Source organism: Triturus cristatus, chromosome 1_1, assembly GCF_964204655.1.
Source record: "Triturus cristatus chromosome 1_1, aTriCri1.1, whole genome shotgun sequence".
In the NCBI taxonomy this organism is placed as follows: domain Eukaryota; kingdom Metazoa; phylum Chordata; class Amphibia; order Caudata; family Salamandridae; genus Triturus; species Triturus cristatus.
In genome coordinates, this window is record NC_140579.1 from 357,527,647 (window position 1) to 357,552,015 (window position 24,369).

The following is a 24,369-nucleotide window of genomic DNA, read 5'->3' on the forward strand; positions in this document are numbered from 1 at the left end:
TTTAAACAAGGTATGAGTATTTATAATTAGGGCTCCCGGTTTTATGGTATTTATTTTTTTGACATTTCCGTCTGTATTTATCCATATTTATTTTTTGCTAATTTTATCTGTATTTATCCATATTTATTTTGGGTTGTGTGGAAAAATGAAGCTGATTTAGTATATTTCCACATTTATTTAACCGGTAAATATGCACTTGTGCTTGAATGCCTACTAGGTTTCAATGCTGTAAGCACCTGCAGAAGATAAATTAATGAACTTTTAAGAAAATATGCGAATTTCAGTACCAACTTTGTGCATAGCTACTGCTGTTAAAGCCTCTTTACTAAAATTCCTTTCTTTTTTAGCCCCCTTACCTATTAATCCACAAAGTTATTGGCCTGGCAGTCATGGCAGACAGTATTTAGAATTACTCAAAAAGTAATCCAATTTCCGTTTTCATCCACATTTAAAATTAAATACAGACAAGAAAATAAATGTTTTCTGTCTGTACTTATCTTTAAAAATCTGTAAAAAACGGAAAACAGTGAGCCTTATTTATAATCAAGTAATGTTTTAGAAGTCGAAAAAGTATCCAACCTGAATGCTGTTCTGCTCCACTGAGTTCATAAAGTGCTCCACTGATGCAGATAGCTACCTGTCATAGGGCCGGATCTAACAGAATTGTGGCAGGAGTTTCTGAGAATAGAGCAACATCCTCTCAGTGCAGTTGTAGATAGTACGTCAGATTAAGGCTCTGGCTTGTTATTGTGTTCTGCAGTTCCTTTTCCTGTACTAAAATCTAATTCCGCCAGGTGAATTACATGCAAGGAGAACTTGAAAGCAAGGATTATGAAATCCTCTGTGGACTGTCAGGGGCCTTTAAATAGGCCACTCGTGAGAGTCCAGAAGCCAATGTGTAGAGAGACGCAAGATGCAAATGACACTCCTGTGTAGCAGTTTCGGTGAACACGATTCGTGCTTTTGCTAGGCAGAAGCAAGAAAGAGCTGCTGATGTCAATGACATGATCTGCAGGTTTGTGAAGTGCTCCAAGGTTATTCTGTAGACCCCAAGGTTGAAACACTAAGAGCACACAACCAAGCTGATTTTGGCGACCAATGATAGCAAAGAATCGACTGGATCACCTGGTTTATGTACAGTTAAGAAGGTCCGGTGTCTATTTCAGTTCTTCCAAAAAGGAAGGATATAATTCAGTGCAACCTCCTGTTCTGAGCTGAATCGCAAAATGAAGACAACGGTGCCAACAAATGCATGAATATAATGATGAATTGAAGACTCTGCCCTCCACCAGAGAGGGATATTGGATTGTGCGCTGCTCCGTATATAGCACCCGTGTGTGGGAATGCAGGATGTTACTTGACTCAATGTAAGCTCTGTCCAAACAATACTGCAATAGACAGGAATGAGGAACCCATACTGCCGCCTCTCCAAGAGGGGTTTGCATCCAAATAGGTGGTCTGCACCTTCGAAAACATGGATGCGCAACTATGGAACACTCCGCATGTCACGATGAGGTGCAGAATGAGATTAAGTCGCAGGCATCTAAACCAGGAAGCCATGAAATGGAGCTGCAAGAACATAACAATTCTCCACAACTGTTATTCCTTGCAGAGGCAGAAAAATCTCAATGAACTCTGTGTGCCTTTCATTGAATTTCTTCTTGGATTTGCTTGGGCAATATTTTGAGGGAGAAGAAAAGGCTGTTTTGGTTAAATGATTCGGGTTGGTTACGAGAATGCAGGGATGTTGGACTTGGTTGCTGTTGTTGGACATGTTCTTTTAGTTTTTGGCATTATTCATGTTTCTGTGATGTTTCCAATTAGGGAGTTTCGGAACGTACAGTAAGTCTATAACCAGAAGCCATTAAACCAGTTTCTGTTTTTTGGCACCTACACATCCCACAGCTGAGAGACAAGCTCAATCATGAGTACCAAACAGAATGTAAATTCAATTTGCAACAAGTCTGTGGAAAAGCAAGGAGAGGGATTTGCATAAAAAAAACATCAACCCAATTGAATACCCCATTGATCATGGGAAGGCAGATCAAGGTGAAGTGGAAGGTGCAAGGCACCTGCAAGACCATACCAAGATCAGGTCGCCCCTTCACACTAGATGGCTGAGCAAGACCACTGATCGAAGAGACCAAATGGTAACTTTGAAGGAGATAAAAACATTTATGGCTAAACCCTATCACACAGTGTGTCCTGGACACAAATATTCATAGTACAAAAATCTTGCCTGTAAGCCAGGAAGGCGAGAAGGACGCCATTGCACAGAAAAAACAACATTAATCTCATTTCGTATACACAATAAACACACTTGAGAGATTCTGCAGAACGTGGTAAAATGTTTTCTGCTCAGATGAAGCTGAAATGAACTTCCTGGTCTAAATGTAAAGCATACGTTTGGCACAACTGCAACACAGCACATCATCCCATGAACACAGTCTGAACTGTGAAACATGTTTATGGCAGCATCACATGACAGGGATGTCTCTGCTCGGCACGACTGGGATACATTTCAGAATCAATTGGAATATAAATAACAGTAGCAAAGTATAGAAGTTATTTAGGCAAACCTGTCGCTCTCTGCGAGAAAACAGAAACCAGTGAGGAGCTCACTTTTCAGCATGGCAATGATTCTAAGCACACAGTCAAAGATAAACTGTTAATTGGTAATGAGAAAAAAGGTAAGTCAAGTGTTGACCTCACTTAGAACCCTGCCTTAAATCCACCTGCAGCATGGCTTGAGGAGTACCTCATTCTAATACTGTGATCTCAAAAATAACCCTTTCTAGACTCTTCCCTCCTCTCTTCCTCCTTGGATCACTTCAAACCTCTATACTAATACTATGATCTCCCAAACAACCGTTCAAAATTCTTTCCTCACCCATCCCTCCTTTGACTCCTCCCAACCTCATTAAGCGCTTCGATGCTTCGTAAGGGTTAGTAAGCACTATATAAATACAAATAAAATCACTGCCCATCAACATCTCCAAAGGAAACAGACTACATTTTTTTTAACTTCTTTTTTATTAAACAATAGTCAGCTTTAACATACATGTTCACATGCTTACAACAGGTTGCATTTAGTTTCATTAGCGTACACATTCAGTGAAACCAGACTCGATCATACATTAATAGGCCGAATTGCCCGATCCTGGAGCCCACCCCCCCTAACTGCCCAATGCCCCCCCAAACCCCCTGTAGTCTACCCATCGCTGCCAACTTTTTCCAATTTCTTGGGGCATCTACGGCTTTCATAAATTGTCTTTTCTGCCGCACAGCACCAGTCCATGTCTCATTTCCACTGAGACCTTAGGTGGTTGGATCGCCCCCCATACCCCGGCAACGTTCCTTTTGGCAACCATGGCAGCCACCTGTAACCAAATCTGCTGATATTTGGACCAAATCAGTTCTCCAGACACACACATTAAATGCCATCTAGCATCCAAAGGTATTTCCTGTTTCAACACCTCTGACATGATGCGGACCACCTTTGTCCAATATGTCTGTATAACCGGGCAATCCCACAGGATATGAAAGAATGTTCCCTTCTGAGTACACCCCCTCTGGCACTCCTCAGTCGAAATACGGCCTAATCTGAACATAAGGATGCTGGTGCAATAGGATCTATGTAATATTCGCAATTGTACTAGTCTAAATCGTGCCCTAATTGCCACCTCCCTGGGACTTTGCACTGCTTCCCCCCAGTTGTCGTCCTCTAATAGGCCCACATCAGATTCCCATGCCTCCCGTACCTTACCTAGTAGATCTGGTGAGTTGTTCATGATTTTTTTATACATATAGGAAAACGCCTTCTCCGGGATTGGGTCCAACAGTAATCTGTCTTCTAATGGACTGTATTCCGGGAGCTGATCCCCATCTTTAAGATGACGACTCAATGCTTGTTTCAACTGTAGATATATATAATACTCCGTGGGTACCAACTGAAATTCTGTCTGTAACTCTGCAAACGACAACACGGCCTGTCTCTGCCTTACGTCCCCCAAATGTACAATGTCTATTAGCTTCAATTTCGAGAAGCCCTGCAATCGGCCCACTTCTCGGAGCATGTCGCTATTCCATAAAGGAGTCTGGTCCGTTAGCCGTCCAGACCAGAAAACGGATGGCCTTAATCCAAGCCTTTTGTACTAGTTGGGTATGTGGGGCTAGTCCGTCCCGTCTTCGCCGTCTGTAAAGTACGCCTAGATAACCCTCTGCCCCCATTGTCCAGTGATCCACTCTATATGCCGGGTCATTCCTGTCTGCAAAGACCTAGTCATTAATGACCATGAGTTGTGAGGTCCAGTAGTACTTCTGAAGGTCAGGTATGGCCAAACCACCCTCATACACCCCTTTCTGCAGTTTGGTTAGTGCTATCCGTGTCCCTCCCCTGTCCCACAGCAGCGTTTTTAACTCACTGTCTATGTCTCTAAAGAATTTCTCTAGTATTTGACAGGGGGTATTTTGTAGGACATATAGTATCCGAGGTAGAGACATCATCTTGAAGAGCACAGCACGTCCCATCAAGGAGATCAGTAGGTTCCTCCAGTGCGCAACATCGCTCTTCAAACGATCCAGCTGTGGCTTTAGATTCCCTGTTAAGAACGCTACCGCAGATTTTTCGATCAGAATGCCCAGGTATTTAAAACTAGTCCTAGTCTGGATTTTGGAGTCAGCGCCCAGGTTTGACGGTGGCCCGTCCGATAGCATATATAAAAAGGACTTGTCCCAGTTAATCCAATACCCAGAGTACCCCTGGAACAACCTGAAAATCTGGAGCAACCGGTTAATTGTAAACCGAGGTCTCGTTGCATAAAGGAGGATGTCGTCGGCATACAATGATATCTTCTCTTCCCACTGGTCGCCCCTGTATGCCTGATACAATCGGATCCCCTCTGACCCACGCAGCCAAAGGCTCAAGCGCCAGTGCAAACAGAATCGGCGAAATAGGGCGTCCCTGTCTTGTGCCCTTCCGCAGAGTGAAGGATCGAGACACCGTGCCATTAACACAAACCCTTACCATAGGTTGGGTATATAGCAACTGAATCCATGAGATGAACCATGGTCCAAAGCCGAATCTATTCAAGACCTTGAATAGATAGTTCCATTCTATGCTGTCAAACGCCATCTGAGCGTCCAGTGACAGCAGGGCCACCTCCATCCCCGGATTGGTTTTAACCAGATGCATGACCCCATACAGTCATCTTAGGTTGAGTCTGGTGCTTCGGCGAGGCATGAAGCCCGACTGATCCGGGTGGATCAGAGTCAGAATAGGCACCAGAAGTCTATTGACCAAAACTTTAGCCAGAATTTTGACTTCAAGGTTTAGCAACGAGATTGGTCGATACGAACTGCACTGGTCCGCCGGCTTATCGACTTTGGGGATCACAACTATCGTCGCATTTCGCTGATCAAGTGGCAGCAACCCACTGTCCCTTGCCTCGTTGAACATGGCTAGGAGATACAGGGCTACTGTGTTGGCGGTACATTTGAAAAGTTCCACGGGTAATGCCATTAGGCCCTGGTGCCTTCCCCCCCTGCAAGTCCTGTATAGCTCCCACTATTTCTTCTTTCGTGAGATCCCCATCTATCGAGTCTCTATCATCGTCCACTAGCACTGGGAGATGCATCTCCGCTAGAAGTTCACTGCAGTCCTGGGCCGTCCTGGTCAGAGTCGAGTCATAAATCTCTTCATAATAGCCGGTGAAAACGCCTGTTATAGCCTCTCCCCCGATTGTATGTTACCATCCCTGTCCGAAATTTCCGCCACCCAATTCCTTTTGCGGTCACGTTTTTCTAGCCATGCTATAATTTTATTGGCTTTGTCCCCCAAATCATATACTCTTTTCTACGTGGCCAGAGCTGCCGACCTGGCCGCGTTTGCCACCATGTCCTGTGGTTCACGTTTTTGAAGGTCTAATTGGTGCGCCAATTCACTATCACTCCTCCCGCCCTCTAGGTAGCGCTTTTCTAGATCTAGTACTGCCGTCTCTAACTGGTCCCAGTGAAGATTCTTTTCCTTATTGTCCGCTCCTATACATTCTTGGACAAATCCCCTCATTACCGGTTTAAACGCCTCCCATAGAGTGCCAGCCTCTTCTACAGACCCCTCGTTCTCCTGGAAGTAAAGTTGCGCTCTTTCCTTAACCTTCTGGGCATTCTCTTTATTCTGGAAAAACCAGGCATTCAATCTTGGGGGCAAGGCAGGTTGTCGAGACAGGCCTCTCATCATTATTTCCACCGGGGAATGGTCTGATATACCCCGGGGTCCTATTCTTGCATTAGTGAACCACCCCTCACCACCTCGGAGCGTCAATATATAATCTAATCTGGAGTAGCTAGCATGGGCAGCGGAGTAGAATGTGTATCGTCGGACCACCGGCTTGTGCAACCTCCACAAATCCGTCAGCCCAAACACCTCGGTGAATGCCGGAAGTGGTTCCACCCCGTCTCTCATTGTTACTGTGTCCATGTCATACCCGAGTCCATTGCAGCATTCATATCCCCCCCCAGCACCAACGCACCCGGTGGAAGGTCAACGAGCAAGGCTCCCATTGCTGTGAACGCTTCAGTGCGCACCATTGGTTGGATGTAACAGGAGACTAGATTAAGAGCTCTTCCCTCCCAACTCCCCGCCAGGGCCACAAACCTGCCCAGAGAGTCGTGTAACAATTTGTCTACAAATAGCGAAATCCCGGTCTTCACTAAGATTCCCACTCCACGGGAGCCAGTGGTATAGCCCACGTGTGCAACTAATCTATAACTATATCCATCTAGTGCTCTATACCTCTGACCCTTGAGGTGCGTTTCCTGGAGAAACAGACTAAATTTGACTCGTTTTCTAAAGAAGAAAGGCCAAATATTAGCAAAACCAGACACCACACAATCTGGAGGCACTTGGGCTGTTTGTTATTGGAGGAAGTTGAACGGACCACTACACCAATCATTAATTTACACCAAAAACCAAATGCTGTAAAATAACTTCTGGAGCAACGAAATTGTTCATGTAAGAAGACTGTTGCAGCTTTCTTGTATTTAAGCAGCCACTCTGGCATAAGATTGTTTGATAAACGGTGCTGTCAGGGGGATCAGAAGGGGGCTGCTGCGTTGGTTGATTTCTTCAATAAAAACTTGCAGAACTGGCTGTGCGTTGGGTGCAGAAAACCGAGAACCTCCTGCTTTGAGGCGGCTGGTACAGTAAAACAAGCATTGGCATAGCCAATAGGTCTCGCCTTTGGGATCTTTTAAGTTTTTAGTTATGTTTTATATTATTGTATGTGAAAGTTCTAATAAATGTGTTAAAACTTTCACATACAATAATATAAAACGTAACTAAAAAGTGAGAGGGGGCGCAGAGAGTAGAGGCAGGGTGCTGTGGCATAGAGCCAAGCAGGCAGAAGGTACTGGAAACACGGGGTGAGAGTGGGGGGAGGGGGAAGGAGGCAGAGAGTAGAGACAGGGAGCAGGGTGCTGTGGTATACAGCCGGACAGGCTGAGGGCACCAGAAGCATGGGGTGGCCCGTTTGTCTCCGGTGTCAAACACCGGTCTGTGGGAGGGATAGCGCTGCAAGAAATTAGAATAATTCTTTCTGTGGTAGCTCCTTGTAGGGTGGAGCCTCCAGTGTGCACGTGCATGGGGTTTATCTGTGGCCTGTATCTGTAGTGTTTGAAGCCTGCAATCTCATGTTCTGCTGGTTCATGCCACTTAAATAACAAGTGCTGTCTCAGCTCCAGGAAAAGAAACTCATGCTATCACCCGCGGAAGGTTGAACAGCTCACTCACGCCTCCGTAGATTTGAACGTGTGACCTTCAGGTTACACACAGAATCCTGCAGAGGCCAGTCTTGCATGGCGCTAGACATACTCTTTCACGATAAACTCTCCTGTTTGCTTCAATTTTACAGCACCTGAGAACCCAGCTTTAACGACGTTATTCGTTTCGAGGCCAGTCCCATTCTGTAAGTCACGCCCTGAGTATTTACAACCCTGTCCCGTTCATTATACACCCTCCTCCTCTTCCAATGCAAACCCTACGAGCGCGCGCTCAGCCCTGATGATAAGGTCGTCTCATAAAACCTCCGCTCACCTGCACGTTAATCCGCGTGGGTCAGCACCGTATCTACCACTCCATACCCTGCCTTGGCTCATTGGTAGAGGTGTGACGTGCTGCTCCCCGCGTGCTTTGGGTCTAAGACCTCGTGTCTTCTATGTGGCTTATATAGGTAGTGTCTCGATGTTATGCATAAAGACTACTGTTGTGCTGTGGTTGTGTTTTTCCGCACCGTTTCATGAACTGAAGCACAAGGAGAGAGCGACAGGTCACTTAAACATTCACTGCAAGTCGATGGGTAGAAAGCATGTGAGTTTGGGGTGATCTGTCGCGGCAAGTGATTGTTTGGCAGGCAGTGCGCAGACCGTGTCACCCCAAGTGTGTAGCTGTGATTATGGACAGGTGTAATAGAAAAAGGTGAGAATAGGTGTGTGTGCAGAGGTAGCAATCTCCGGGGAGCTCTTTAGCATGTAGTGTGAACCTCACTGAGCAAGGAGCATTCCTAGCATCCAGAGGTGAAAGCCAGGCGCTACACTTCGGTGGTGCGGCATTTCATTGGGCATTGTATATGCTCTGCAGCCCACACAGGAGCATTAGGAGGACAGAGGACTTACTGCAAAAGAGAGGAGGTCCTGCTGCAGAGCAGGAGTCTGCTGTTTGCGATTCAGCGGCAGCCAACGAGAGGTGTGCCTTGTCCACAAGTCCTGGGAGGTGCTGTAAAGGCGCAATCTGTTTCTAATTAACGGGAACGCGAGACGCGGGCACGATAATTGGAAACAGATGCCGCTCTGCGCGTAACCGCAAGCCCTAGGCCGTGGGCAGATACATTTGCTGGGAAAGGCGGGACATGCACCCGCCTTTACCCACTTGCGTGCTGTCTTTGAAGGAAGACGCACGCAAACACCAATAGAAATATTGGTGGAAAAAATGCCACAAGCACAAGCTTGTGAAAAGTCCTGGTCAGCTGCAAGAGGTTGTTTTCCTATTGCAGCGCATGCGCGCTGCTATAGGCTCTTTAGTATCCAGCTGGATACATTCTAGTGTTTAGCCTGTGATGTAAGACACTCTACACCCACCCACCACAGGCGTCACCAGTCAGGTGACCCTGTTAATAAAAGGGGCCGGGCGCACGTGCCCTGGGCCCAGTTCCAGTACCCCACTACAGTGTCCGTGTGGTTATTTATCTAGTGGCCCAAAACACCACAGGCTCGACCTAATCACTGAGAACGACTAGGTCATTAATGACCAAGTACCGCCAGGAATGAACGCAGCGATCAAGTGCGCTCGGCATCATTTGGATGTCTGTTGCTCATGGGAAGAATTATCGATCAAACTGTGGGTTTTTCACATGGGTTAATAAAGGACCACTGACATGGAGCACCAAATGACGAAACCATTGCTGAAAACATATGTGAGATAGACATCATCCCGACATTGCGTCACAGGTAATGACGGCCTAGGAGTTTCTCCAGCTGAAGGGGGTGGGGGGGCGGGAGAGGAGGGTGAAGGTGAAACATATGCCACAACAAGCCGCTCCCTTCCTCTCCCACCAAAATAAGCCGGAAATGGAAGAGACGAACAAATGGCATTTCCATTATTAAAAATGATGACAGCGGGATACAGTAACTGTAGGGCTCAACCCAAGGCACGCTGCTCCAGTTCTGGTTAAGAGGGCGTTTAGCAGAAAGCCATATTTGAGCTTTCACATACAACATCCTTCGAGACCAGTCGCTTCTAGCTTAAACCCGTAGATTAAACAAGCATTTGGCAATGCAATAGGTCTCGCATTTACGCGAGTTTGAGCTATTGGCATTGTAAATGACAATGCCTTTTATTTCTTTTTTGGTTTTTAAAACCAAAATAAAAGGCATTGTCATTTACAATGCCAATAGCTTAAACTTGCGTAAATGCAAGACCTAATGCATTGCAAATGCTTGTTATCCCTTTTTCCAAGGTCCAGTTAAAACGGAAGAGTTTGATGTTGCCAGGTGGTCCCTCCTCCAAACATCAAACACTCAGCAGCTGATTGGCTGTCTACATCACGATCCGAGAGCCTGCATGAGTGAGATTTTTAATGAGCATGTCTCAGCAGCCACATGTACGGAACGGAAGAGATGGATTCTCAGATGCGAGAACACTTCATGCACAGACATCCCTTCAAGGCACACAGCCTGCAAACCACTAGACTACTAACGTCACTGCGTATTTAAAGCCGCGAGTGCCACACGGCGATCACTGCGTACACACAGGCGACCACCGTCTGAGCAGCTCACTCCGTCAGTAAACATTCTCTTCTAGCAACTTGTACTGGCGCGCGTACTTTGTACCACGTTGACAAGGGACGCTGCGACAATAGCATCGGCAGACACAATGAATACAGTCAGACAACTCTGAGGCAAACACGCCAAAAGTTCAAAACAAAATATTAAACGCCTCCTTCTTCAGATAGACCACTGACACTGCTTTGCATAAAAAATTAACAAGCCCTGTTGTGCCAAGGCATAGATATATTTAGCAGACTTGGGAGAAACACTTCTGCTTTGCAACTGTGATGAGCACAGCTGTGTGCTTTCTTCTGGAACATTTCCATAAAATGGGGAGCCTGCCTTGCATCTAAAAAGAGGAAACGAGCACACTGTGAAAACTGGCATTTAATGGACCACACAGCAGCAGTCGGAGGAAGGCTCTAGACCGTTGTGTAACTTTTTTTTCAACAAAGAAACACTATGTCATGTCATTGTCCCATTCTATTTACCTCCGCATCGGCAGAGGAGGTAGTTCTCGCCCTGAAGACCACTATAGAAATACAAACACCAGGCTACTTTAAGATGTAAACGTTTCACAACAGCAGGCGCCCCCGAAACACCGTCTGACTCACTGACATAGAGAGTGAAAGAGAAGCGCGTTTGACTCAGACTAAGAAAGAGTTATAAACAAGCGCTCGCCATGACGTTTTCATTTGGCTTTTTCTGCCGTCCCACTTGGACGGCCTCGCCTGCTAAAAAGTTTCTTATCCTTATGGGGCCATGTGTTTGGCCCCATAAAGATAAGAAACCTTTTGCGACGCAAGGAAGGCAGACGAGCCCGTCCAAATGGGACGGCTAAAAAAAGCCGAACGAAAACGTCACTACCAACTCTTTTCTAATGGCTGGCCACCGTTTAGCATAAACGGTGACGCCAGCCAATGGAAAAGAGGGGCGGGGCTTAATGCCCTTTTCACAAAATACCCAAAATCATTAAATCTCGCCAGCGAGACTGCACATGTGCGCAGCCGAGACCTAAAAATACAAAGAGTGAGTGCACCTGCCTGCGAGCCGCAGTATTCTGAGGCGGTATTCTCCTGCTCACCCCTGTGCGTCGCTGTTGGGCCATTATCCACTGGCCGTCTCCTTAATAGAGAAGCAGATGAATACTTCATACAAGAAAAGGTGGCGTACTCCAGCTGCTTCCTGTAGAGACGAGAGCAGTTACCTCACCAGCGAACCACAGAAAAAAGAGGTACATCGTCAAGCGCGCAAAAAGACACGACACCAAAAGAATACAAAGGTGTCCGTAATAAGAAAATCATTAAAAAAAAAATCTTTTTGGTATTTCGTAAAACAGTAACATATCGGCATAAGAGCGCCTGGACAGCTGGCAGTGTGTGTTTGTCTTCAGAGGACCTCCGCTGGGCGGACGTGCAGGGCTGCGCGCGCGTGGAGTCGGCTGCAAGGGCAGATTGTAATACGGTTCACACTCGATGTCTTACCAAGCACACCGACGCCTCTACATGCACTTTTGTGTTCACTTCATTAATTAATAATGCATTTTGTAAGGCAAAGTTATTAACTAATAGTGTCACTGGCAGAAGAAAATGATGGCAGTAAAAGAGCACAAATATACTATGTATCATATAGTACACACTGCGATTTGAAAATGATCTACCATTGCAAAAATACGGACATTAGTTATTATTAACTATTGTGTGCTCTTGCTCGCTAAGATTCAGAAGCGCTACATTTGCACAATGCTAGTGCAATAAGTAAGGGGCGGGACCTGAAATAGACTACATCTGACCCGAGTCCTAAGGTTGTTTTAGTGCCCGCGCCTAGGGGCATATCATCAAGGGCCTTATCTTCGCTTTTTTGGCTTTATAAGCCAGAAAAGCGGAGATAATGTTTTCGCCCTATTAACAAGAGGGTGCTAACATGCATAATCGCATGTTAGCACCCTTTTTCCCTACACCTCCCTTTGCATCTCTAATGAGATGCAAAGTGGGCGTTCCTTCCCAAAATAACTGGAGAAATGTCGCTAACCGACATTTCTCCAATTATCAATGGGCAAACTAACAAGCATAGCGATAAGAAAAGTAGCGCTAACCGCGGTTATCGCTACTTTCCTTACGCCTGTTTTTAGTTTGACTTAGCCATGATATCCAATGGAAGGTGGATATCATGGTTAAGTATGCCCTGCCCTATCACAACGTAGCGCCAAACGTTGTGCGATTATCGCTGAAATCCTAGCGATAATTGCACATTTGGCAGCTAACTCGGTTATTTTTATCGCTATGGAGACAAGCGTCGCTGATAGCGCGCTAACTCCGCGATAAAAACAAGCGATAATTATCCTAGCGCTAAGTGCGCTTAGCGATAATTATCGCCGGTTGTTGATGATATGCCAAGACAACAGAGTCCGGGACAATGGTCAACGGATGCAAACTACCAACAGCGACGAGGCAGGTCAGAGGAGACAGAAGCAGGTATAGTGCTTCGTGTATTTGGAAGATGTGAAAACCGTTTTTATATTATTGACATAAACCCAATAAATAGTACCATGCACTACTAACTGTCTGTGACTCTAATGGCTACTGGAAAAGTAAGGTTTCAGGATGACTACTGGCTAGTTAAATGATTTCAATCCATGCTCTTGGCATGTGACGTGTGTCCTGGCTAGTATGCTGGCATCAGCTCTGCACTCCTGGGGCAGGGCTGTGACACTCCTCAAGACCCAGCCTTCTCTGTGTGGCCACAGGATGCAGGAGACAAACCACACATCATGGGCTGGTGATCTCAAGCCCCACCCCTGGGCATGCTTCCAGCCGCCCACAGTTGTCACTACATTCTCTGCACTGTGTATCTTCTTAGTCTGCTGATTTTGTCTCTTTTCTTGTTGATAAAGCCATGGATATGAAACATCAAGAACCAATGAATTTGCATTCTTTATGTCAGTGCTCAGTGATGCTAACGAGTGCAGCGTTACATTTGAAGAGTCCATGACAACGTCGCCTGGAGATCACCAGCCTCCTGGGAGATAGCAGCGTGTAAGTTCTTGTGACACATGGCTGGATGGTGCTGCTGCGCTAGCCTGCTGTGCTGTTTTCCCTGGTTGGTGCTCCTCTAAGCCAGATTGCGACCAGGATCCTGCTACCACTCACCAGCTCCCTGTTTGTGGCCGCTTCTTCCTACTTCGTCTAACAAGCGGTGCATGCCTACAGTAAGTGGTCAGTACAGCAGTGCCCAGCAAGTACTCTGAACTCCATCACTTCACATGCTCTCTGCAGGTACCCATTTGTACAGTGTTTGCAATTGCCAGGATAAAGCATTAGGAAGTTCGAATTTGGGGATTATCAGTGCTGTGCTGTTTTCCTTAGGTAGAGCAACACCCAGAAGGAGCGGTGGCTGGACATTGCTTCCATGAACTAGAAAGTCCTGGAAGAACTTACACAGTGAATACACACGAGTACATGGCCTATTGAAATGTAAGAGTCTGAAGAAAAAAAGATTACAGAGTTCTTTGAGGAAGAGAAACATTAAGGATTGTCACTAGACGCCTAGAAGGGTGGTAGTCTATTGGTAACTGATATCAGGCATTTTCCAGGGTTAATATATCGTTTAGGAAAGTGACTCCCATCAACTGAAAACAAAATGTTATTTGCTATTGATTCCTAGGATATAAAACGATGCTGATAAGGCCACTGACAAGACATGAACTATGCATACATTTGGCTTTGCAAGCATATTCCATTGAATCACATGTGCCGGGAGGTGTTTCTCCCGGAACCTCCACAATTCTCTCCCCATGTGGTTAATTTAACAAATGCTGCACATAGAAGCACACAGAATGGGAAGGCTCCCCCGCAGAGGCCTCCAGGGTTATGTTGGCGCCATCACTGTTCACTTGGGCTATCACCCTCGGTGAGGGTCTTGAAGTCCATGGAGAGCGCTTGCTCTTCAGGCAGCTGTGGGCGTTTCCACTCATCGCGCGTCACAACGTATCCAATGGTGATGCCGAAAGCCAACAGAAGTAGCCCCAGCGCATTAGTCAAGACGCCCTCTACCGGAAGCTGGGAGTAGCTGCTTCTACAAGAGAACACATTGATTAACAAAGCTTTTTTTTAATTTTTTTTTTTTTATGAACTTTTTTTGAGAATAAAACGCATTACAAATTATACATTCAATTACATTGTGTAAGCAGGGACGCATTTATAAATCGAATGATATCAAGGCGTGCGGAATGTAAGATAGCGTAACCATAAACTGGGCGCAGAGGCGACATAGAATTGGCATATACATTAGTCGCATCATCGCATCGTCATGGAAACTGTGTCAACGGCTGTCATCATTAAACTATTCGTTTTCAGCTACAGGGTCTGGGGGTAGTCAGGTGATTTGTCAGCCTCGTTTATCTGTCGGAGATAGGCAACCAGGGGGGCCCAGATGTTATATGGCCTGCTAGATAGGGGTATTAAGTTCCCGTACTCGCTCAGGTGCGACTGGCAGTGTGCTGCATCCGCCAGCCAGTTTTTTGTAACTGGTGCCAGCTTGCGCCCCCAGTGATTCGCCACACTGCTCCTGGCCAGCACATGGAGCATCACAACCAGTCTACGGTCAGCATCTGGGAAGTTCTTGACATGTCCAAGAAGGCATGTAAGAGGATCGGGCATAAGGGGGTTGGAGGTGATGGTGCTGATATTTCTGCAAACATCTTGCCAGAAATTTGCAATTTTCGGACAATACCAGGCCAAGTGTACAAAGGTTGCGCCAGAAGTGGAGCATCTCATACATCTTGCATCCTCCGCCAAACCCATTGTGTGAAGTGCTGCAAGGGTACGATACAGTATGTGTAAGAATTTGAAATGTAACCATGCCATTGTTCTGGTGACGGCCTCTCAACTAAATCTGCCGCCCAAGCGCAACGCGCCCGCTCAGTATCCAAAGGTGAGGGTGCGAGAGTCAGCGCTTACAATCTGGTGACGAGCTTGTGCGGATTGATTAACAAAGCTTGTACCGTAATCCTACTAAGAGGCACTGCAGGTAGGAGAAACTTCGGGATTCTTTATGAGGGTAATCTTAATCTTGAAAAATAAGTCACAGCTGTAATTCCACTCCGTAACATTCAATGTCACCATATTTGGGAATATCTACAGTTAGCACCGCAGGACAACCCAAATCAAGAGGCAGATTTGATACATTTAAGACTGATTTCCTGCAGTTGAACACAATGCCACAAAACTGATACCTAGAAAACAGAGCCAGAAGGATTCCATCACCAGCCTGCTAGTTACTATTTTAGCAAAGAACATTTCATTACCTGCATCTGCCAGCACAGAGTAACAGTACCCAGCCCCAGTTACCAGCAGGTGGCTGTAAGGGCTTCTGGAACCAGCAAAGGTCAGTGCTTTAAATGTTAAGTATCCTGGCGCTTGTAAACATTGACTCAAACCACGCACATATATTGCAATGAAAGGTCATACCCAAAGGGGTCTAAACAGCACCATTAGGATAGAGCCAGGTCTTCAATTTCTTTCTGAACTGCAGCAGATCTTCCACCTGTCTGAGACTCGGCGGCAGTGCATTCCACAGTCGCGCGGCTGCAGAACTGACGGCTCTTCCTCCTAGTTTTATTCTCTTAAACCTAGGTGCCTTTACAAATTTAGCTGAGGATGATCGCAAGCTTCTGGTGGAGACATACCATTGATATTTACTCTGAAATGGTTTGGGCCCTTGCCCACTCAGTACCGCCCCTTTAAATGGGGCGGTCCTGAGTACTGGCACTTTTTTATTTTGAGAGGGAGAGAGTACCTGGACTTCTCAAAAGAGACTTATTGCTTTTAATTGAAGAGTACTGGCACTTCTCAGAATCAAGCAGGTACTTTGATACAGAGTACCTGCACTTCTATGTTTCCATTTCAAGCACTGGCAAAGGTGGTCTGATTAGTGGCGGCTCATTTGCTATGGCAGAGGAGCGTTGCCCCTCCCAAAAAACAGCAGAAAAAGAGAAAAATAACGACACTCATTTTATTTCTCCTTTCCTGCTGAGTTTTGGGGGTGGGCCTGGAGGGTTATGGCACTGAGGGGAGTGGTAGTGCACTCCCTTCACTGCGCATGATGGTTTGGCAGGCCGTCTGACGCCATCCAAACCATCATGCACAGTGAACCTCTCTCCAAACCCAGTTACATTGCTGGGGTTGGAGAGAGCAGGCACAGACTTACAGTCTGTCCTGGAGCGCTGATCGAGGGCGCTCAGGCCAATCCTGAAGCTGCTCTCATGAGAGAACAGCTTCAGGATTGGCTGCAGGGCATTCTGGGAGCCTGTTCCTGAAGCAGATGAGCGTGACACGGGACGCAGCTGGCTGAAGGTACGTTTAAAAAATATATATTATTTTAAAAAAAGAAAATGCCTCCTTACTTTGCAAACCCTTTGCCCCCCTCATTCCCCCCGCCCACCAGCCACCACTCGTCCCAAACATGGTCCACTACTGGGTCTGTAGTACCAAAGTGATGGACTGTGGCTCCTCCCAGATGTTAGTTTGTCTGAGTACAGCTTTTGATTTGTCAAAAGCTGTGTGCTTTCACAGAAAGGTCATGTCCCCTGAAAACAGCTGTTATTTGTTTATCCTGCCACTTGTACGAGGTAGTAGAAGCTCTTTGAAAGGGGCTCCAGGGCTCAGCCCCCTGCCTCCCGTGATGCCCCCACACTCTGCCTCTCAGAGTTCGCACACTGTGCATCATTTAATTTAGGAGTGTTCACAAAAAAACGCCTTTTGTGTTTTCATGAACAATGCCAGTGTGCAGGTCAGCCCTCTTGGCTTGTCTCCAGTCTCCTGGTGGCAGTAGGAGGAACAGGGGCTGAGGCACGATCCAGCTATAGCGTGCTGTTAAAACACAACACTCTGGAGGTGGAGGTATGAACTGCGCATGACTGAGGGACATAGTTCAACTATGGTCCCTTCACACAGGCACAATCCATTTTATTGAGCAGACATACTGTGCATGCCTTGTGCAGCACAGTATATCTATTAAAAATGGGTCCGTCAGGGTGTACATCAATGCATCCCTGAGACCAGTGAGAAGCCACACAGAGCAGCAGGGGCAGGATCCTCAGCTTTGTCCCAGCTTCTTATAGGGTTGTGCTTCCAGACCTATGAAGAAGTTGGGCGGGGAGGCGGGTCGAGGTAGGCCTTTCCCTTTTCAAACCTGCTCTTGTGCTCTGGCTGGCTCCTCGTTGGAACTCATGGCTTGCTGGTTCCAATATCTTGCGCCAGATTCCTGCTCTGCTGCTGCCATGGAGCCTCTGAGTTGCCAGCAAAGGAAGGAATGTAAGGTAAAAAAAAATGTTTCTCTGTTCATGTATGTGAGTAATTGGAAGTGAATGGGCTTGAGAGAAAGAGTGTGTTTGTGAGTATCAATGAGAGTAAACGTGAGTGAGAATCTGAGTTTGAGAGTGTGTAGGAATAAGTGAAAGTGAGTACAAGGTAGTGAGTAAAGGAGTGTCGGTCCGTTAAAAGGAGTGACTGACTGAAGATTGAGAGAGGGATTGGAAGTGAGTTAAGGGTGTAACTATCAGTGGTGCAGGAGGTGCAGTTGCACCAGGGAGTAAGTGAGTGTGAAAGGGTGAGGGTGTTTGTAAGTGAGAATGAGAACCAGTGAGTAGGAGTATGTTTGTGTGAGTAACAGTGAGAATGAGTAATCGAGAGAATGTGAGTTAGAATAAGCAAGGGGGAAGAGTGTAAATGTGAGAGGGAGTGAGTATAAGCGAGGCAAATTTTGAAAAAAGTGGGGAGAACTGGCAGGTATTAGTATCATGCCTCACCAATTTGAAAGATCACCAGCCTTCACTGTTTTCTGGTTCCCATGTGTGCAAGTTTATGGTCAGTACAGCAGGCTGTGTTGATTATGGCGGCAAGGCAATGACCAAGCCTATAAGCTAGATTTGTTTATTATGAAATGTTATGATAAATTCAGTGGTCCTGACCTATTTATTGTGAAAAGGATATGTTAAAGTTAATATTCATTTAAGGGTGAAATGTTATTATTTTATTACATTTCTTACCTGGAATATGACAGTTCACCATAGTAGACAAGGGTTTTGGTGTTGATTACACCCTCTGGCTAACCTTGGTGATGATAGATTTGCACTGTGTTAATCCTTGCTAGGCCCTCTTAGGGGACTCAGGAGCATATTTGCAAGCCCCTTGCACCACCGTAGCATCACCTTGTGTGACACAGCGGGGCAAACCACCAGGTCATAATTATGAGGCCACGCAAAGCCACTTTGCCAGGCTTTGAATGGCCTCATAGATATGGAGTAAAGCAAGGCAGCACAAATCACTGCGTTGCCATACTCTGCACTAGGGAAGCCTGCATAGGGGAGAGGAGTTGGCCTAACAGCTTGGACGGTCGACCTCGAATCTGGGGAACTGGGTTCGAGTCTTGGCAATGACGCTGAACATCCTGTGATTCTGGGCAAATCACTTAATCTCCCCGTGCCTAACAAAAAAATGAATGTGTCCTCATGTAATGTAACTAGTGCTATGTAAAGCGCTCTGATACCCGATTCGGGTCAAGATCGCGCTATATAAAACTCTGTAAAATAAAAAATAAAATAAAAAATAGGGAGGCATTCCATAAGTGTTGTGATGGGTGTTCCCACACAACACCCATGGATTTTGAGGCATCCCCAGATTTGCAAGACCATGTAAACCTGGGAATGTGCAAAAACCTTACACCTCCCCAGGGGAGGCGTAACGAGGAGAAATAACTTTATTTCACCTAATTTTTTCCTCTTTCTTAGTCTGCTGCATTCTGCAGCATGCTTTGAAAGAGGAGAAAGCCCCCCAGGATTGTTTTTGTGCAGGAGGGTGCCACTTCGTACACAAAAACAATTTTGCATGCAATGCAGGCACCCTTTCACCATGGTGCCAAAACGGCGTCAGAGCAGGACGAAAGGACAGGACTGCGCCCTATGCCATAGATTCAGAGCATTCCTGCCCTTTCACTTTGACACACGGCAGAGCAGCACAGTGACTTGCTGCGCCACCCTGCACCAAATCCCTATAGATTTGCCCCTTTGTATTTTGCTTTGCCAACTCTAATGTTGTTGACAGTTCTAATTCTGTGACTGTATGACTGATGGTTGCCTTGTTGGAAAGCTTAAGGTCAAAACAATAGGCCTGAGTTGGTTGTGGTGACAAGCCAATGATAAAGGGTACAGACCTAATTGGTTCACTGCTACAAGTTCTAGCCAAATCCATACATATGATATCTTTATTGTAAGACGGTATGACAAAGGCAACAGACATAGCTTATTTATTGTGAAAAGCATTTGTTAAAGCCAATAGTTGGGTGACCAGGTGTCCCGGGACAGTTCTGGTTTTTCACCAGTTATCCCAGCAGATTTTGGCAAATTTGTCTAATTTCCCAGTTTTTAGAGAGGGTTGACTGAAAACAGTGGGAAGCATGGTATATGTGTTTCAAAGTAGGGGTAGTTAGCTGTTTTAAGAAAGCAATTTAATTAACAGGCATGATACCGGGCTTAAAAATTGTATTTTATTTCTTAGTGCTGCTTCTGTGTTTCCTTGTTGATGAGTGCTGTCATTCTGTGGTCCTCAGTTGATGTAAAATTATAGTCCTATTTTTGCAAAATGCCCCAGTTTTTGGTTTTCAAAATCTGGTCACCCCTGCCAATAGGCATTTAACCGTGGATTCTTTTCACACTGTTTTACAAGCTGTAGACAGTTATTTTGTTACATGAAATCTCACAGATTACTATAGTAGGCAAATAATTTGTTCTTCTTCCCCCGTGACAAACACGGGGGTAGAAGATTTCCACTGTGATAATTCCTGTTGTGCCCTTTAGAGTGGGGTTGTATATTGTTTTGCAAACTGTACTTGTGTAAATAATTGTAATTTTATAATTGTATGCATGAAGGTTACTAGCATATGCACACTTCAGTATGCACATGCTGATTATGTATTCATTCTGTGGCAAAGGATATAGACCTTCGTGACTCTCTGGGAAGAATTATGTAGGATTTCAGAGTGTTGATATGTTTATTTCAAAAAGCTATGAGAATGCTGGCAGGCTTTACATACTGTGAAAAGTATATGTTAAATGCAATAGTCTTTTAACGGTAGATTGCTACTACACTATGGTTAAAGCCTGTAGGCATGTAATTTGTTAAATGGAATCTCTTGAATTAGCCCAGTAGGCAAGGGATTTCGTGACCTACTCGAATAACTTGTGGGGACAGAAGATTTGCAATTTAATAATCCTTGTTAGGCTCTTTTGGGAGGAGGGTAGCATGGGCTTAACAACTGTAATGTTGTACATATTTGTATTTTATTACAGTGTATCTGATGGTTCCTTTGTGGGAAATCGTATGCTCAATACAGTAGATCTGAGTTGTTTATCATGACAAGCCAATAATAAAGGCTATAGGAATGACTGGTTCATGAGGAAAAGATATGCCAGATACATGTTTATAAAAGTTACAACATAGGTATTAAGTCTCATTTACGTATTATGAAACACATATGTTAAAATCAATAACCCTTTAATGGCGGTCGCCAGTAGATAGTTATAGTTAGGACCTAGCTTCCGTAGGAAAAGTTTTTTTTGTTTTGCTATGAACTTTGGCACAGTTTCACGAATCTTCACGAAATTGTAAAAACATGTTTGCCACTCACCTCAGCTGCTGTCTGAAAAGTGGCGGGTAATTCGTAAAGAGGGGCCGAGAAAAAGGGGGGTGGGGTCCCAAAAGGCTTTTTCTCATGCAATTTCCTACAAGGATTTGAGGCACGACTACAGCCCGGAACGCTGAACAGAATTACACCAAATTTGGCAGAAAGGTAGATCGTGATCCAGAAAGATCTCTTTTGTAATGTGGTGTAAATCTGTTCAGTAATTTTGGAGTAATTAAAACAAAAAAAGATTTATGTATATCTAGGGATGCAGAGGGTCTGCTGATCCAACTTCTCATGCTGAGATCTGATGGCTGCCAGGAAGTGGAAGCAGTATTCTTGGGACTCGGCTGAGTCCCAAAAAAAGCAACAAGCGCGGTCTACTGCACTTTTTTCTGCCCCTGGGTGGGCTAGATCATGGGGGATTTATATTTTTATTTGAGGAGAGGGGGGCGTGCATGGTTCCCCTCCCCAGGCTGATGTCTGCCCTGGGAACAGGGCCTGCCTGGGAACACAAACCACACCAGGCAATTCTGCTGGACCGGAAGGGGGTGGGTGGGTGTTTGTAAGACGCAGCACTGCTGCCGCTTTACCACTGCTGCCGCTTTGTGTTTTGTTGCAGGGGACCGATATTGCAGCACTGCTGCAAAATCCGGCCCCCAGTAACAAAACAAGCCCCCACTGCTCGAGAATCGTCCCCCACCCTTCTGGCCCACCGGGAAAACGCCCGGTGCCAGCTACGGCCAGTCTGGTCCTGCCCGGGAACCCCATATCCCAGAGCCCAGCTGATTATAAGTAGGGGGAGGGCGGTCGCCCCATCTTCTGGGGCCAGGCTTTCAAATTGGGAATGGTACATACAGCCACCCTCCTGGGCGATTTCGGCTGTAGTTTAAAGAGGGGAAAGGGGCATGCAGCCCCCCTCCCCGGGTCAATTTTGGTCCCAGCGATCCTATCCCCTGACACCTGCCCTCTCCTGGCCCGATTTTGGCCCAGGGGACCCCATCCCCGGGGCCCAGTCAAAGTTTAAAGAGGGGGAGGGGAGCACAAAGCACCCCTCCTAGGGCTGATTTCGGCCCTGGGGACCCTATCCCCTAGGGCCTGGTTGTACTAGTAATGGGAAAGAGAGCCACATGGCCTCCCCCCACAGGCCCATTTTGGCTCTGGTGACCCCATCTTCTGGGACCCAGCCACAATTTCAAAAGGGTGGGGGCCAGCTACTGCTATGTCCTGGGGTGCCCACCCCGGGACATAGTGGTTTTCATGCCGGCACTGGCGCGGGCAGGGAAACTTGTGTTTGGTCTCTCTTGGTGGGAGTAATTTCAAAGCTCCCAACAAGCTAGAGCAAACACTAAGTCTGCTCCCAGCTGTTGGGAACTTTAAAAATGCACCCCCAAGCTGGGAGCGGACTTTAGAATGGTTTTCCTGCCCGCAGGGAAACAAATGTGAATATTGCTCCTGCCCGCAGGGAGCAGCATTTTTAGCTGCTCCCTGAGAGAAGGAGCAGTGCCGACTCCCGCTGTATGCGGGGAGCCGACTGTGGCTGCGGGGTCTTGGGGCTCCATCCACAGCTCCCATACAGGTTACGTAGGTGCCCTGGGTGGGCACCAGGGCACTCACCCTTTATATGCTGGGCACCTATAGAAGGATGGGGTCTCCGGGGACAAAATCGGCCCAGGAAGGTGGGCTGCATGCTCCCATCCCCCTAAAAAATGCACCGAGCCCCAGGGATGGGGTCTTGGGGACAAAAGCGGCCTAGGGAGAGCACCCATGGGTTGGTTGCCTTCAGGGGGTTGGCCAAAGCGCTGTGGCCTAGCCTGGTGGCTAACCCCCGCTGAGCATAGCCTTCGGAAGTACGCAGTGTGGGGTTGGCTGCATGTGGAGGGTTGGTTGTGGCTGGATTAAGGTATGGTAATTAAATATTACTTTACATACAAAAAAAACTAGGATTCAGTGAAAAAAATAAAGGTTACAGTTACATTATAGTTGGGTTCAGATTTTACACACATAAAAACTAAGAAATTCAGCAGTTATAGTTATAGTTATCTCAAAAAAACTATAACTCGTGCTCTAAGGTACCTATAACTCTCACCCTCGCCATGCACTGTTAATTACTCCATATATTACATCAGTCATGACACCTTCTATGACATCATTAAAATCATCACTGCAACATTTGCAGTAAAAGTATTGATGAGAAAACTGTGCATGGCAGGGGCTTGATTTATAGTTACCTTAGGGCACAAGTTATAGTTTCTTAAGATAACTATAACAATAACTGCTCAATTTATATAGTTTTAAGTGTGTAAAATCTGAACCTAACTATAATGTCCCTGTAACCTTTATGGCTAGGCCCTGCATCCAATCTATAATCGCAAGTCGCCTCTCAAGCCACTTCAGGACCCATTCACCATAGCCTTTTTTTTTAAGGGCACTTCCCCCTCCTCGAGTCAATAGTGGCCCTGGGGACCACATCCCTCAGGGCCATTATTCAAAATATGTGACCCCCATCCCCAATCCTTAATAGGCCCTGGGGTCCCATCCCCCGGGCCGAATTTTTAATAAAAGGGGAGGGTCGGACGCACAGCCTCCCTCCCAGAGCCTTAATAGGCCCAGGAGAGTCCATCCCCTGTGGCCGATTGCCATAAAAAATTGGAGAGGGGCCTCTCCCGCGCTTATTGAGGCCCCAGAGACACCACCCCGGGGCCTGTATTTCGTTTATGTGGGTGGTCTGGTGGCCACCTGGGGCACCCACCAAATAGCAGATAGGGGGCTGCGGAGGGTGCCCTAGGACACCCATGGTCTCCATCGGCACCCCACATGTGCAGGAGCAATGCCAGCAATGTGTGCTTCCCTGCCCAGTGGATCGTGGGATGGGAGAAGACATATGTGTACCTGCCCGTGCTGTTGCAAGCAGGGAAACTACTGTGTCCTGGGGATGGGGTCCCTAGGGCCTTAATAGGCTTAGGAAGGGTGCTGTGCAGCCCATCTTCCCCTTTTTTATGGAACTGGGGTCCACAGGGCCTAGTAAGGTTCAGGGAGGGGTACCGTGTGCTTCCTTTTTTAATGCATCGGTCCCAGGGGATGGGGTCCCCAGGGCTCATGGAGGCATGGGGAGGGAGGGCCATGCACTCCCCCTCACCAAAAGAAATATTTTACTTCGCCCTTCCCAGAGTCCTGGCCCACCCCACGGCCCTTTTTATTTTTTCTTTCTAAAGAGTAGCGCTTTAAAAAAAAAATGCTGTGGATTTGCGGATCCTCTGCAAATTTACAAGAAATTTTAAACAAAACGTTTCTGACCCCACCACCAGGCCTAGGGGTCAGTGAATCCCTACCCTGTCATCTTATGTTTTTTACTTTTTCTTCTAGGACTCA

The 24,369-nt window shown here is 46.4% G+C and overlaps 1 protein-coding gene across 1 annotated transcript in view; it reads right to left on the reverse strand.

The window, feature by feature from the left end:
* Positions 1-3,020: 3,020 nt before the first annotated feature.
* The window catches only part of CYB561 (cytochrome b561), a 120,647-nt gene continuing 99,298 nt past the window's right edge, over positions 3,021-24,369 (reverse strand). Inside the window, exon 5 of the mRNA XM_085630402.1 lies at positions 3,021-14,394. Within this exon, the coding sequence (XP_085486528.1) occupies positions 14,202-14,394 (193 nt within the window). The 3' untranslated portion in view covers positions 3,021-14,201. The remainder of the gene's footprint in view (positions 14,395-24,369) is intronic.